At 31.9% G+C, this 16,709-nt stretch overlaps 2 protein-coding genes across 2 annotated transcripts; one reads left to right on the top strand and one right to left on the bottom strand.

Moving 5' to 3' along the window:
• Window positions 1–1,084: 1,084 nt before the first annotated feature.
• Window positions 1,085–2,187, bottom strand: LOC129918917 (60S ribosomal protein L18a). The gene is made up of 2 exons (XM_055999685.1): window positions 2,084–2,187; window positions 1,085–1,715 (listed from the first exon to the last, which is right to left on the bottom strand). The coding sequence occupies exons 1-2, from the start codon at window positions 2,099–2,101 to the stop codon at window positions 1,200–1,202; spliced, it is 534 nt and encodes a 177-aa protein (XP_055855660.1). The 5' UTR covers window positions 2,102–2,187; the 3' UTR covers window positions 1,085–1,199.
• Window positions 2,188–7,521: 5,334 nt separating this feature from the next.
• Window positions 7,522–15,558, top strand: LOC129918916 (activator of 90 kDa heat shock protein ATPase homolog 1). The gene is made up of 4 exons (XM_055999684.1): window positions 7,522–7,865; window positions 12,628–13,270; window positions 15,075–15,210; window positions 15,275–15,558. Exons 1-4 carry the CDS (start codon window positions 7,718–7,720, stop codon window positions 15,416–15,418), a joined length of 1,071 nt encoding a protein of 356 aa, XP_055855659.1. The 5' UTR covers window positions 7,522–7,717; the 3' UTR covers window positions 15,419–15,558.
• The last annotated feature ends 1,151 nt before the right edge of the window (window positions 15,559–16,709 follow it).

Genomic DNA, 16,709 nt, shown 5'->3' on the forward strand with positions numbered 1-16,709 from the left:
ATTACGATATAAACTATACAAAAATGTAAGCTAGAAATCCAAGAACTCGTCTTAAAATGTTAAAAGTTTTCAATAGGCTGCGTTTTTGAACATCTTTTTGCAAAGTGAAGAAATGTTTAAACTTTTCAAGTATGTTGAGGCATCTGTCTAAACTCTTTTGTTCTCCTACCATCGAATCCCGGAATATTTTATAGGAAATTTAGGACACCCCGTTTTGGATGTTAACAAACTTCTCCTTGCAGGAGTGTTTTTGAAAACGTAATAAACAAGTCTTAGGAAAATATGAAGGTACCAAAAAACACTAGCAAGACCAGTCTTTATGGATCCATGAACAACATGAAGACCACATTAATTTAATATTGATAGTAGTTACTATTTTGTATGCATGCGGGCCAATATTTAAAAAATGTTATAGAAAAAAATCCCTGACTACTTTGCCAACTGACTTTTCCTTGCCAAAATTGTGATCATGAATTTTCAGCTAAGCGGACACTATGAATGCAGGTACTCTCAGCAGGTAGACTAATCAAAAATTAATTTGACATACAAAAATGCAAATACAAATTTAAGCAAATATGAAAATAATAGCTGTTTTATTTTCCTCGTGATCCATGTATCCGTGATTTTTGTAGTTACATATTTGCTTTACAACGAAAGTCGGATTTCGTTTTATTCCCTGGATCACAGGCAATATAAAACAAGGCAAATGTTGTGTACTTCCGCATTTGCATTTTATAAATATGTAAGTTTGTTATACTTCCTTTGCAAAAGAAGCGTTTAAGATTTGGCCGGATATGCATTAACATTTGATTGTTAAGCACACTAGTCACACCTAACTTGTGCTAAATGTTTAGGTTGACGCATCCTGCAACCAGAGCTTAATCTACTCTCTTGCACCAGATCAAAAGTACTCATTGGATGAAAGCATTTGTTTCAAAATTGCGTTCCTACACCAATAGAGCAATAGATAGTGCTCAATTGGCAGCTGACAACCACTTGGATCTGTGTTGATCCAAATCCTTTGAATTCCACTTACCTTTGTCCAGGTATCTGTCCTTGACCTTTTTCCAAATGAAAACTCCAATTATTTTTGGAAAATAAAAATTGGCTTTTTATTTTCCATTGTTTTTTTTTGTATCTTCAGTTTACAGCTATCATCAAAAATTTCTTATAAAAAAACAAAACTTCACTGTAACTTCTTACAAGAAGTAAGTCCTTGGCTTCCTGAACGAGAATAATTTCCTGCTACCCTTGTGGTGGACCCTTTGCACCAATGGGAACTTTATCTTCGAATTATGGAATTGCTTCACGTGCACGCGGCGTGTTTTGCTGGCAGCAATTGCCTCGACCTTGATGATCTGGATTGAGTGGGCACGAGCACGATGACGTGCACCCATGTCTCGGTAACACTGAGTGACGGCTCCGCCGACAGTCAGATCACGGTATTCGCGGTACATGTTGTGTGTGCCGGAACGCGAGTCATAACGCAGCCAGATGCCAAAGTTCTTGATTTTAATTGGCGATGTCTCGTAGACCTGTTTGAGGGAGACAATTTCGCCGGTGGTCTTCTTGAACTTCTTCAGTTGACGCAAGAAATACCAGAAACGTGACTTGGCCACGATGTTGTCTGGGGCGAAAATTCTCATTTTGTAGAGAGGAGTTTGGGGCTCCTTGTCTGTGGGCAATTTGCGCCCGATGACTTCGTATTCCTTCAACTGAAATGGGAAATTTTATTTTGTTTATTATTCATGGTTGCATTAGGACACAAATTTTTCATAAATATTTAATTCACATAAAACAAAATTTTTTTTCATTAGGTTATCTTGCAATTGAATAAAAACGATTTCATTAATTTTTTTTCAGGAATAAATCCAACACAAGTATTTTTTTTTTTTCGATGGGATTTTGACAGATAACCATAACACATGGTGATTGGACACGATTTTTGAGGTAATTGTTGAAAAAACCAAGATAAATTCACGAAAAATCAACAGAGTATCATTTTGTTATTAATTAAACATTGTTTTTTGCGATATTTAAATATTATTTCACATAAATTGAACATTTTTTTTGGGAAATTTACCTGTCCCTTAGCTTTCATTTTGGCAGCGTTCTCAAAAAAGGAAACGGAAAGAGATGTTCAGCCATGATGTTGACTTTTAGTACATTTTATCCACTGAACTGAAATTAAGGGTGTGTTCAAAAAGTTAAAGATTTTTCAATTTGCAAACTAAAGGGGGTGTTTACATAAGTACTAGTCTAGAGAAAATACACACTTTATTTTTAAGCTGACATTTTTAATTTGTTTTCTTTTTTTTTTGATTATTTACTTCGTTCACTCAAGTGTGACAGATAAAAAGTGTAAATTTGGAAACAAAAAAATGTCTGATTTTCCAGCTGAATCTGGTTTGAAATTGTTAAATACATTTTAGCTCGGCTAAATTTTTTAGAGAAATTTGTATGGGAGTTAAAATTTAGCTCCATCCCAACTAGCACAACAGCTTCTATAAATTGAAATCTCGCAGGATCTACTTTTTATACGGCTTGTATTGAGCTTGCTTCAGAATTTAACTGCTTATAGAAGTTCGGACTTGTTTAAAAACTTCTAATAAGTTGTTCAAATACTGTTAAAGAAACTTAAACGAAGAAAGCTTGTTTTTCGGATAAGCCTGTTTAATGAATTTATAGAAGCTTTACAAAAATTACCAAGTTTGTATTTGATTTTTGGTTTTGATATTAAATAATCTAGCTCAGACACTTTTTGGTTTTGACTTTGAATAATTTAGCTCGGACATATTTTTGCTATTTGAACTGATTAAGTTTTTGATTTCATTAATGAATATACTAGGATGGCCGAGTGGGTAGAGTGGTGGACTACGACCAAGCAGATACGAAGTTCGATTCCTGGGTGTTGTAAAAAAATAATACCTATACTTTTAAAATTATTATTAATAGATATACTAAAAACTTATGGAATGTTATATATAATATCAGATCAAAAGATAAAATTCATGATTTAAAACCATTTAAAAAAGAACTCTTTTTTGTTTTTGTAATTTTTTTTTTAAATTTCGATAAGACATGTATTAAAGAGCTATACAAGCTCTTCCGAAGCTATCTGTCAAATCTCAAAGCTTCTGTAGAGCTTCGGTAAAGCTTCGTTTAAAATCCTTATAGAGGGTCAAACTTGTATTACGTTCTCCTTTTTCCATGCCCAACAACCTTACTAAAGCTTAAAAGAAGCTGAAATGTAGCTTTTGTAATACCTTAACCGAAGCTGAAATGTTAGTTGGGATCTGTGTACTATAATAGCCCTTTATGGGAAAGATTCAAAAAACGAAAATTATAATTTCCGCAAAAAGTTTTCGGAAACTCGAAAAGTGTTCACACAGGATATTTTCAGGTTTTGTTTGACATATCAATTATTTTGCTTCTGCTACAGCACATACATCTCCAAAATATTTGCAAAAGTATAGTTAAAAACATACCTATTTCAATTATATTAAATTAATTCTTATTAAAAAAGTACAAATTGCTGCCTGAAAACTATAATAGCTTTGTTCCTTTGGAAATATTTATCTACTGCTTAGTACTTAAAGCTGCTTTGAACTACTTTTTCAGTATAGAAAAAGTAGTTCAAAGTAGTTTTAAGTACTAAACAGTAGATAAATATTTCCAAAGGAACGCAGCTAATGTTTCAAAAAAATGTTGGGAGAAAATCGACTACGAAGCTTGGAGTATCTGAATTTTACCCTTTATGTATGTATTTTAGCATGAAAATAGAAAATTAACTACCGTAGCTGGACAATATATCGATTCAAATTCTAAAATTTCTTTTTTGATATTGAAAATCTGTTTAATTAACGTTTTTCTGATTTTACGTTTTTATTTTTGATATGAAAGGACTTCCGTTTTTACCGCCAACGTGCTAGGACGCCATCTTCTGATCTTGTAAAAAAAAGAGAATTCGGAAATTTTTTTCTTTATTTAAAAAAAATGAAGCCGATTTTGAAGCCCTATTCAAAAGGGAAAACGCTGCCAACAGACGCCACTGCTACAACGAGTAAAAATATAAAAAACCAACGACAGAAACTGAAAGCTGCTCACCAGCTACTTAATCTCCAGAAGTATATATCTATGCTACCGCCATACGCCACCGACACCATGCTATTATACCACTCCCACCACCAACGCCACATGCTGCCACGCCTTCACAAAGTGAACCGCTGTAACCACTGACATTACCCAAGCCTCCGCAATCCACACCACCGGCAACCAGTAATAAGATTCCTTGCTGGAGCCAACAAATTGAGGACGAAAATCGCGATACTTCTTAAGAGATGGACGTCTACCCAACTAACATTTCAGCTTCGGTTAAGGTATTACAAAAGCTACATTTCAGCTTCTTTTAAACTTTAGTAAGGTTGTTGGGCATGGAAAAAGGAGAACGTTATACAAGTTCAACCCTCTATAAGGATTTCAAACGAAGCTTTACCGAAGCTCTACCGAAGCTTTGAGATTTGACAGATAGCTTCGTAAGAGCTTGTATAGCTCTTTAATACATGTCTTATCGAAATTAAAAAAAACAACTACAAAAACAAAAAAGAATTCTTTTTTAACTGGTTTTTATTTGATTTTAAATCATAAATTTTATCTTTTGACCTGAAATTATATATATTATTCCATTAGTTTTTAGTATATCTATTGATAATTTTAAAAGTATGTAATTTTTTTACCACACCCAGGAATCGAACTTCGTACCTACTTGGTGGCAGTCCGCCACTCAACCCACTCGGCCATCCTAGTATATTCATTAATTAAATCAAAAACTTAATCAGTTCAAATAGCAGAAATGTAAAAAAAATGTCTGAGCTAAATTATTCAGTGTCAAAACCAAAAAGTGTCCAAGCTAGATTATTCAATATCAAAACCAAAAATCAAATACTAAACTTGGTAATTTCTGTAAGGCTTCTATAAATTCATTAAACAAGCTTTTCCAAAAAGAATCTTTTTTTCGTTTAAGTTTCTTTAACAGTATTTAAACAACTTATTAGAAAATGTTAAACAAGTTCGAACTTCTATAAGCAATTAAATTCTGAAGCAAGCTCAATACAAGCTGTATAAAAAGTAGTACGGGTGTTTTCATAAACGTCGGAAATCTGCGTCTGTCCAATCGTCTTTCTGCTTTGCTGCATTAATGAACACACCAATTCTGCAGAATGTTTGCAGGCCTGCGTTGGTACAATTTTCAGCAGTCACTGAGTGTTCATAAACGTCAGAAAAAATTTTTTTTTTAAATTACCACAGAATGAGTTTTGTTTAAGCAAAAAAATATTTCTTTTTCAGTCCCCGAAAATATTGTTTTTAATAACACGAAAAATTTGTAAACCGTGTTACATTAGGGTGGCTAAAAAAATATAATAAAAACACCGAGTAGTTCACATTTGAAACAAATTATGGGTGTTTTCATAAACGTCGGAAATCTGCGTTGGTACAATTTTCAGCAGTCACTGAGTGTTCATAAACGTCAGAAAAAAAAAATATAAAAAAATTACCACAGAATGAATTTTTTTTAGGCAAAAAAATATTTCATTTTCAGTTCCCGAAAATATTGTTTTTAATAACACGAAAAATTTGTAAACCGTGTTACATTAGGGTGGCTAAAAAAAAATACTTTCTTCTAAGAAAAAAAATAATGAAAACACCGAGGAGTTCACATTTAAAACAAATTATCTATGGAAAAAATATTTTTAATTAGGGTGTTCAAGAAAGTTTTTTTATGCGTTTGAAAAAAAAAAATGATTTTTAGTGCACAGAAAGTTTGTTAAGTGCATTTTTGCTATAGTAATATTAAATTCATGCTGAATTAATTAAATTGAATTTGGTTGAATTCCAAGCGTAAATGTTAAATATACCATTTTTCTGAGCCCCCTAATTCGAAAATACCTACCCCAATTTTACATTTTATTTCATAAACCATGTTTTACAAACTTTCTCTGCAGAGAAAAATAATTTTTTTTGTAATTAATTAAAAAAAAAAATTTGAACCACCCTAATGGAAATTTTTTTTTCTTCGATAATTTGGTCAAAACAATATCCACGTTGATTTTTTTGGAATTCTTCAAGCAACTGTAGAAAGATAACATTTTTTAGAGCCACCCTAATACGAAAAAAATTAATATAAACTTATTACCTCAAAAAACACGATTTCGAAATTTTCTGTAACATCATTGTATATATAAACTATATAGTTTATATATACAAGGGTGTCATTAAAATTTAAATGTGTCATTAAAATTTAAATTTTTTGAAAAATGAAAAAAGAAACATTTTTTGCACCACCCTAATTAATATGTTTACTTTTCATTTTTTTTTTTTTACAATACATATTTACATTTATTAACAAAAAAAAAATAAAATCAAGAGTCAAATAAATTTCTCCTTGAGTTCTGCAGCAATAAAATTTTGGCTGCGCAATCTGCCCGATGTGGACGACATACTGACGTTTATGAACAGCAAAACTGCAGTTGGACTAAGTTAGTCCGATCGCAGATCTGAGTTTATGAACACGACTAACGCAGGCCTAAGTTAGGTAGACGTTTATGAAAACACCCTACCTGTGAGATCTCAATTTATAGAAGCTGTTGTGCTAGTTGGGCTGTCACTTGAAAATACAAGGCTTCTTTAGAAAGGTTCAAACAGGTCTTATAAAGGTCTATTTTAAGTGATATTTACAAGGCTTCTTTTCTAGACACTTTTAGATAGCCTTATGGAGACCTCCTTTTTTTCCAAAATGGTTGACTTGCGTAAGTAAGCCTTAAACTAAATGTATACTAACTATAGTTTTTCGAATCGAACAAAATGGACCTTATGCAAGCAAAATTGTTACTTGGGAAAATTATCTTGTTTTTGTTTTATAAATTTAATTATTTCTTCCATTTTAACCGCTTATAATCCATTTTTATCGTTTTCTTACAAAAATAATTTCAAGGTTATCAATTTTTTTTTTGACAAAAATCAGCATCAATAATTTAAAAAGTGATGCACATGTAGCGATGCGCCGCACATCTGTTTTTGCCATTAACCTCACTTTCTCTCCCAATGTGTCGCGTCGAACTGCATCCATGTTGTTCACACCTTAATCAATGTTCGAAAAAAAAAACTATGTACTAAATTTATATATTTTAGTACTAAAACACCCAGAAATTTCGAAGAAAAATTTTTTGACGTTTATTTCTCGAAGTTTCTTCTTCCCCTCCATCTGACATCTCGAAAAATTTTTTTTTTGTTATTTTTGTAATTTTCCAGTTCTTTCCCAAACTGTCAAAATCAATGAAAAGAAAAAGACAAAATATAAAATTTTCTTCAAACTAACTATTTTGTTGTTGGATTTTTCTAGATTTTTCTTCAAACTTAACTCGAAAGAGCGAGAAGGTTATTTTGCTAAAAAGCTCAATCTGCAGTGACTATCCAATTGTCATTTTGCAAAAAAAAAATTTTTTTTTCGTCGCTAGTCGGTTGGTTTTCCAGTCTTCCACAAAAAAAGAACGTGATTTTTATAATTCACAAAAAGAAATAATTTATAAATAAAAAAATTATATTCAACAAAGTAAAATCAATTCTATAAAGTTGAAAAAAGTAACAACATCAAATTTTCTTTGCTAAAAGCAAAACTCGGGAGAACCACACAAATTTCATTAAACCATCTGCATTAATCATGGCTAAATGGGGAGAAGGTGACCCACGTTGGATTGTCGAAGAGCGTCCTGATGCCACCAACGTGAACAATTGGCATTGGACTGAGAAAAATGCCACATTATGGTCAAAAGAACGACTCAAGTCGCTATTTAGTGATTTGAAAATAGGTAAGCTCTTCTATAATTCTTTGGGGGTTATCTCATTTGTCCAAAATTATTGAAGCCAAAGTGCTTCTTGAGAAGTTGAGGCTAAAGCCATATACTCGACCACTGTGGTGGAGAGATCGACAGTAGGTTGTTTCTTTGCATTCCATGAAATAGGTTCCCCTTGGTATTTAAAGAGGCAACCTGTCATTTGAGTCACTAGTTTAGTTCAGTCAGCATCTGAAAAACCTTTTAGACATCCTTCATTGTCACGAGTGTATTCTTATAATCTAATTTTCCTTTTATATAACTAAAAAGTCGTTTAACCGCTTCACAGTGAGATTTTGAAGGATTATTATTAAATCTTGATAAAGCCCCCACTGCAAAAGATATAGGTATCTGGGAGACTTACTTGTGCTGCATATAAAATGCTGCCGATTGCTTCTTAATATGGAACAGTTTTCATATAATCAGTTTCTCCTTGTAACGGTATAAGACCATTCCCATCAGTGATGGTGAGAATATAGTCAACCCTACCATCCTGTAGGTACAGATCCTACAGAAAACCATAGGTGAAAGGGTGTCCGATAAACAGGGCCAGGTCAGGCATGTTTAAAGTGCTTTGCTTAGCTCGCCGGTTGTGGGGTGGGTTCATTTTGACCCGACTATCTGGACTACCGCTTATAATATCATGCCTGGTTAAAGAAAATTACAAGACATTACAAAACAAGTGAAAATTGAAATAAACTAGGACAGGGATGGCGAACCTTTTTAGAGCCTCGTGCCATTTAAAAAAAAATATTTATTTGAGGTGCCTTCGGCGTGCCATACAGTTTTGGTATAGTTTTTTTTGTGACCACTCGAAGCAAAAATAATTCATTTTAACTACGCAGCGTTTTAATTTAAATTTGAAAATAACAGATTTATTATTGTAGTTCGTTTTAATAAAAAAAACATAATTTCAGATTAAAGGTATAACTAAATGGCTACTTTTTGCAAAAAGTGGGAGGTTTACAAAATTTTTATTTCTTTATACTTTATAGCGCTATTTGTTTGTTTTTGAAAAAAACTACAAAAATTGTTTTTGGCACCAAAAAATAAGCTTTCTGCATCATTGTTTCAAATTTTACGTTCGGAAAAACTGAGTTTGAAAAAAATGAATTTGAAATTTTTCACTTTTCAATTTTTAGATGTACCTACCTCAACAAAATAAAACAAAGAAACAAAAAATAAAAAGTGAAAGAAATACATATTGTAGTGTGACTTCTCTTGTTGTGAACTCGATGCCAAGTTGTTTATATTACGGCTACGTTTCGACACTTTAAGCAAAATACAGGCTGAACTGAAAGAAAAAGTTGGAATCACCTGACAATCTGCTTCTAAGCGAATCTTTAATGTTATTTATTTGGACAAATTATGACTCACATGCGTAAGTAGGTGAAAACACTGTCAAGATCTCCAACTTTTCCAATTTCATGTTTCCATTAATTTGGAATTGGAATTGTTCGTTGTATTACCCTCCACCCTCTCTAGTTCGATTGATTCCAACTCTTTCCTTGTTTCGACTAATTTTTGAGATTGAAATTCGTTCAGCTACATTTCAATTTCTTCAATTTCCAGTAAGATTTAGACATGTTAATTTTATCAAAGGATGTCGTATCAGGGTCCAGTAGACCTAGCATTTCCCATAATTCCTTAATTTGTTAAAACCTAATTACCTACCGATAAAAAACTGTTCAGTTAATTTTACATCGTTTGGTTTTTCATGTAAATTCAATCCGTTCTTCAGAACGTCAGTATCGTCTTCTGAGAAGAAGAGATTTTTACAGTTTTACAAAATCTCAAGAAAAATTTTACTGTAAAAATCGTTGAATGTCGCTCAAATGGCAATTAGATTACTTAATTGGTAGCGTGCCGGAAATATTTTATTGCGTGCCACCAATAGCACGCGTGCCATTGGTTCGCCATCCCTGAACTAGGACATAAAAAATAAGAGAACTACAGACAGACAACATTTACTAGTGAAATTAAGCTACTTTACATTAAATTATATTTAAACGATATGAGGAAGTGAATGAAGAACCTTTTAACTGATCAACCTACTTGTCCATGCAATGCACAGGCACCATTGTTGGAATTGGCACCCTTGAGCATTCCCTCTTTCTGCCTAACTCATTTCTGAGAAGACTCCTTGGCTGCCGCGTGCTCCGATTTGTGCGACAGCCCCTAGTACCATCAACCACCAACCACCCTTTATGAAATTTACGAATTCATTTTAATTTTGTTCCAATATCGAAATAAAAACAGATAAACGTTCATTTCATTATCGAACAAATTAATTTTATTGAATGGGAATGTCAATTAACGTTTCTTAAAATTTATTGCTTATAAAATTATGATTTTTGTTAAAAATTAGTAAATGGTTTGTATTATAATGAATATTAGTATTGAGATATTTATAAATAAGTTATTTATTTTTTTATATGAAAGATATATGTAAGTTAACTAGAAAATCACTCAATATTGTATTTTAGCAACAAAAAAAAAAGGCTAGAATAATCTCATACCTGAATTAAATTTCTTTGTGCGCACAATTGTTAGGATTTTATATGTGATCACCTGTTTTAAAGAATTGAATTTAAAAATTAACACGTTTCCACAACGAGTGAATTCCCGCACAATCCAACAAAAATAAATACAATTTTTAGATAATTATTAAAAATGGGAAAAAATAGTCACCCTGTGACGGTTTTTTATGTGCCGTGACTACAAATCTTAATTTTTCTCATTTTTTTCTTTTGTTACGGAACCTTGAATAACCCTGCTACCAAATGCATTCAAAAATTTTTACTCAGCTGCATCAGTTTTAAAGAAAATATTACTTTTTTGCCCAACTAAGTACTAAACATTTTTACATGACTCTAATTCAATGAACCGTAGTGTAAAAAAAATGCACTACGATGTTTCGGCAAGTTACCTTAAGAGTTGGTGTGTTCAATTCTTTTTTCAATATGGTGTAACATTGCTGAGAATAATCCATAAATAACCGAGATAGGTTATTTTTCCATATTATTAAGGTTTTTGTATTCTGAAAGCTCCTGAAAAGGAAATGAGAAAAATTAAGATTTGTAGTCACGGCACATAAAAAACCGTCACAGGGTGACCATTTTTTCGACTTTTATTCAAATGCCCATAACTCACAAAATATATAGCTGCGATTTTTTTTATTATTTTTCTGATAACTGTCCTACCCTATCTACCGTTTTCGTTTGGACGTTAACTTTTGGGACACCCTGTATATGACCAAATAAAACTAGAATTAAAACTAATTATGGAATATGAATTAAAATTATTTAAAAAAAAATAAAAGATTACAGAACTGGATTAGGAATAGGACAGATTAAAAAAAAATTAACACCAGGAACAAAAAGTTCATAGGATCTTGAGAATCAATTTTCCTCTTGATATCGGATTTTTCCTTTATACATATAGTTTATATGATAATGATTCGTAATTTGGAATTTTCTTTATAGTTTAATTCCTATGCGTCAAACAGAAATCACTATATTATAGTATTTGTGAGAATTGCAGGTTCAGGAATATCAGCTTTGGTTAGTGCTCCTGTTTCCTTATTTATTCTTTTCGTAGAATAAAACTTTTTTTTTTAATAAAAAACAGTTCAGCGAAGGAAAAAAGAAACGTTTAATCCACGTTTTTTCGTTGTTTTTCAAAAACCAGAAGGATATTACATAAGACAATATAGACTTTCAAAAAGACTTTCTAATTTTACTTTAGGCGAGGGATACGCAAAATAAAATTTTCTCAAATTTTCTAAATTAGAAATATTTTCTTTTATTATTTTTATAAAAGTTCTTTTCTGTTTGAATTTCACAACTTAAATCCCTTGAAAATTAAAAATTTTTTCAGAATTTTTATTCATAATTCCATTGTAACAAAATAGTTTGTTTGCTCTGCTACTCGATTTATTAGCTGAGTTTAAAATTTTTTTTTTTTTTTTTTTGAAGCCAAATAATTTTGTTTTTGTTTTTAGGTAGCGACCCCACATCCTTTACTTTGTTGCCATGTTTCCCTGATTGATATCTAAGGGTGTGGACACCGGATTACAATCCTCCATATTAAAACACTTGAGAATATTCTTTAAGTATGTCCGTTGGTCTATCCCTAACTTTCCCTCTTCTTTATTGCATGTTATTTGCATTCCAAGCTCAAATTTATATAGCTTCTACAAAATCTTTCATTTCGAATTATTAAGCCAAATTTTCTTTGATAATTCTTTTGTCATCTTTGATGTTGGTAAAAATCAGTATGTCGTCAACGTAAATAGGGACAAAAGTCTTGTCTTTGTTTTTCGTCTTGTAATAGAAGCATAGATCGGCTTTTGATTGTGAAAGTCCAATTTTGTTCAATGTTTCGTCCAATTTCTTATTCCAAAATCTGCTAGCTTTAACATTATCAAAACCTTCGAGAAGATTCATGTAAACTTCTTCGTCAAGTTCACTTTGCACATCCACTTGATCGATATCCAATTCATAGCGTACAGCCAAGCTTAAAAGTACCCTTATGGATGTGTTCCTTACGACTGAAGAAAATGTTTCCTGATAATCGATACCTTGACGTTGCAAATAACCCTTTGAGATTTAATACTTTTTTTTATAAAATACTTTGTTTATTTAATGTAATCATGTTGTTGATTTAATGAAAATTAATTTTGTTATTACTATTCAGAATCTTAATACATCAATTATGAACGACATTCTTCTTCCAGATCAAGGTGGTACCCAAGTTATAATTGACAAAATAGAAGATTGTACTGGCGAAGCTACGGCAAACAATCGAAAAGGCAAATTAATCTTTTTCTACGAATGGAACATCGTTTTAAAATGGTCCGGCCGATTGCCAGGAGCCAAAGAAAAGTACTCTGGCAAGGCAAATATTCCAAATCTCTCGGAAGAGTATAATATCAATGAAATTGAAATCACTATCACGATAGACGAATCGAACAACGAGGATGCCGATCGATTGAAACAATACATGTACAATGTGGGTAGAGAGGTTATTAGGAAGCAATTGGGCACATATATCAAAGAGTTGAAAGAAGAATATTCGAAAGGTTTGATATTGCCAAGGAAAGGTTGTGAAGATGTAACCTCACCAAATAGTGGAGGCCAGCCCAAGAAAAGTGCCTTCAATAATTCAAATTCGTCAGCTCAAAAAACTATTTCGCCAACATCTAATAAAAATGAAGAGTCAAATTCTTCAGTTGGTTACAAGTTGGATGTGAAAACATTGACTATGAGTGAAGACTTTCAATGCAGTGCATTTGATTTGTATAATGCACTAACTAAACCAGAAATGGTCACTGCCTTTACACGGGGACAAGTGAAAATTGAACCAGTACGCGGAGGAGAGTGAGTATAAATTAAATTAAACTATTTTCGTTGTTAATCTGTTAGTCGACATTTTGGTTATTTAATTCTTAAAATAAGTTGACTCTAAGAGTCAAATTGGTCCCAAACAGCCAATGATTCATGTAAAACGTCTAAGAACTTAAGTATAAAAACGTTCAATTTGTCATGGAAACCAAAAATAAAGTGGATCATTGGCTTTTTGGGACAAATTACAGATTTTACTGTCTCCATTTCACCTAAAGTTTTAATTAAAACTTTTTATTCCTGCTTTCCATCCAAAATTTAACGTTTTTACCAAATTTCATTAGGATGGCTCATCATTTTTGTTTTCACTAAAAAAACACCCTTTTAACCATGATATTCTTATAAACACTTAAGATTTTTGTTACTCATCTCAAAAGTAACATTATTGCTGAATTTCAATAGGGTGCCACTATTATTACTTACTTTTTTCAACATATACATTTTTAATAAATTTCGTAAGGGTAACTTTTATACCATTGATTTTATCGGACTTATCGTGGATTTTCCTTATTTCCCAAAAAAAAAACACCCTTTCCCTTGAAATATTTGTATAAACTGCTTAGATTCTTGGTTTCTGTTATAAATAAAACATTTGTACCAATTTTCATTGGTGTAACATTTTTGTCCCAGTTTTTGTGGTACTAATTCCGAATTTCATAATTTCTTTAAAAAAAACACCCTTTCACTCAAGATAATTTTGTAGACTTTTGTTCTTATAACAAACAAAACTTTTTTACCAAGTTTAAAAAATTAATACAATTTATGTCAGCTGTTGTGATACCTTTCTCACACATAACTCAACCCATCAAAAAACACACTTTCACCAAAAATATTTTTAAGAACTTTATGAATCCTTTGTCCCTACTTTATCTAAAACCTTCATCCCGAATTTCTTTCATGTTTTTTCACATGGGTTTCGATTATATTTTACCCGTTGAAGTAAAAAAAACAAGCACCCTTGTTTTTAATCGGCAATTGCTTTTCTTAAAGCAATCGTATATACTTTATTTTTATGTCATTATATTCAGCATAAAAAATACCTTCTCCCTCTTGTCCGCGAAAAAAACACCCTTACACCCAAGTTTTTATAGACTTTTTTGATCCTTGGTTTTTATCCCAAAAGCAAACTTTTTGCCAAGTTTCATGAGTATAATAATTTTTTTAAATGCATATTTTTAGTAGGTAGAAATGGAAACTAAAGAACTGGTTCGATCAGTCCTTCTGGTTCCTTCTTCCTTCCTTCTGGTCTTAGTTGGTATACTCAACAACATCTTTGGGTTTTCTTAGTTCAACCTAGTGTGGCTTTAAATGTCTTCCGAATTTTCGGAGTTCTTCAAACTGAGTTCTTCCTCCTGAGTTCTTCAAAAAAAAAAAATCATTATACATTATGTAAGTACATAATATGTTTCCATTTCGCTATTAAGGGTGTTGTATTTAAACCCATATCTAAGTAACGACTTATGCGTCGAGACTTAAAGCACAGCCTTAAATGATTTTTTCCAACAGAAGTTGTTCCTATGTTCTCAACATCGATTTTTGTAAATTTCTCTCCTTATGGTCTCAATGCATTTTCCTCGGGTATTGGTTTCAGAGCTGTCATTTGCTTTAGACTTGGCTGTTTGCATTGTCCCCCATTTGGTAGCCATCTTAAAAAAGCGGATGTGATTCAATTCAATTCAAGCTCTGGTTTTTATTCGGTGAACATTTTTCGTGTTTAATAGTCCCCATAAAAGAATTTAGACTTATGTATACTGAAAAATATTATTATATTTTATTCTAGATTTGCCCTCTTCGGTGGAAACATTCAAGGAAAGTTCGAAGAGTTGGTTCCTGAAAAGAAGATAAGTCAATCTTGGAGGCTAAAATCATGGCCTTCTGGCCATTACTCGAATGTTACAATAGACCTTGAACAAATGGTAAAACTTTAGAGTTATTTAAAGCCCTACCATTTTATAAAAACAATATTTTTATATTTTTTAGCGTGATCATACTCAATTGACACTAAAACAATCTGGTATCCCATCTGCCGAATATGAAACTACTGAAACAAACTGGAGACGATATTATTGGCACAGTATCAGACAAACCTTTGGATTCGGACCAATGCTACGGAATGGATTATAAATTAAAATTAAATAAATAATAAAACAAAACATATAAAAAAAAGAAACAAAACTGACATCCAAAGTTCAGATTCACAATAAATAAAACTGTAGCAGAATCTTAAGTTAGTTCTTTAATAAATATAAAGCATCAACCTTTTATTTAATTTAGTTTTCACTTATAAAAGATAACAAAATCAACAAACAAAAAGTGCATGGTTTAAATTATTTAAGCATTCGAGGCGTTCATTTTCAAAAAAAGAAGCAATGTTAGTTCAAAAGATTTATTATAAATAAAATGCTTAAAGCTTACAAACCGAACACAATGATAATTTAATTTTAACTTTCTTGATATATAGTTTTGTTAAAAATTTGTTTAAGAATCAGATTGAAAACAATTTTCTTTTATGCAAATTAAATTTGAACATAAATTATTATAAAACAAACATAAAAAAAAGTTCATTGTATACTTTTTAAAAAGGCGTTTGAATAAAACAGCATTACATTGAATTGGTATTTGTCTTTTATTAAATTTATTCGACATAATAATTACGAGTGGAAAAAAGTCAGAGTCGGGTGTTCCTCTAATACTGAATACAATTACAGAACTGAATGAAAATCGTCCAAAATCGAAACTTTTGTTTCTTGTAAGGTGATTTTATCAAACGAAAATTGTTTTGCCGTTATTTTTGTATGCATTCCATCCTCAATTTCGTACAAACAAAAGTGCTCTCGAGTTCATAAAAGCAGTACTGTATTGCCTTAATTAAGAGTAAATTCTGACTAATTTAGTACTCGTTCAATATAAAAATCGGATAAATTATTTATTTTGCAGTACTGCTACAAGTTTACTTTACACGAAATAGAAAGAAAGGTAGGCCTAAAAACTCCTGGTACAAGCAAATGCAAAACCACCAGCATTCAGTTGGCCTTAGAAATGGAACAATACAAAACCGGGAGGCTTGCCGCCGATTTCTGAGGTCAACCCGGCGAACCCCACAGGCGGATCACTAGTGTGAAGCAGTTACGTGGGATAGTTATGATCCCCTCGACATCGAGATCATAACAGCGCCGAGAAAAAAGGAAGAAGAAGACTGCTACAAGTTTACTTTTATAAACTCGAGGTACATTTGAATATTCTCGAAGTGATCGTTTTCACTGAGATAATAGTAATAGAAAGTTAAAAACGACACTAAAATATCACCTCAGCCGATTCCACCTCTGGGAGTTATGAATCGAAATCAAATTTTGAACTGGAATGTGTAACCAAAATTTGATCAAGTTAAAGTATACGGGCCAAAAAACTTAGCCTA

This window comes from Episyrphus balteatus, chromosome 4 (genome assembly GCF_945859705.1).
Source record: "Episyrphus balteatus chromosome 4, idEpiBalt1.1, whole genome shotgun sequence".
Taxonomy (NCBI): Eukaryota; Metazoa; Arthropoda; class Insecta; order Diptera; family Syrphidae; genus Episyrphus; species Episyrphus balteatus.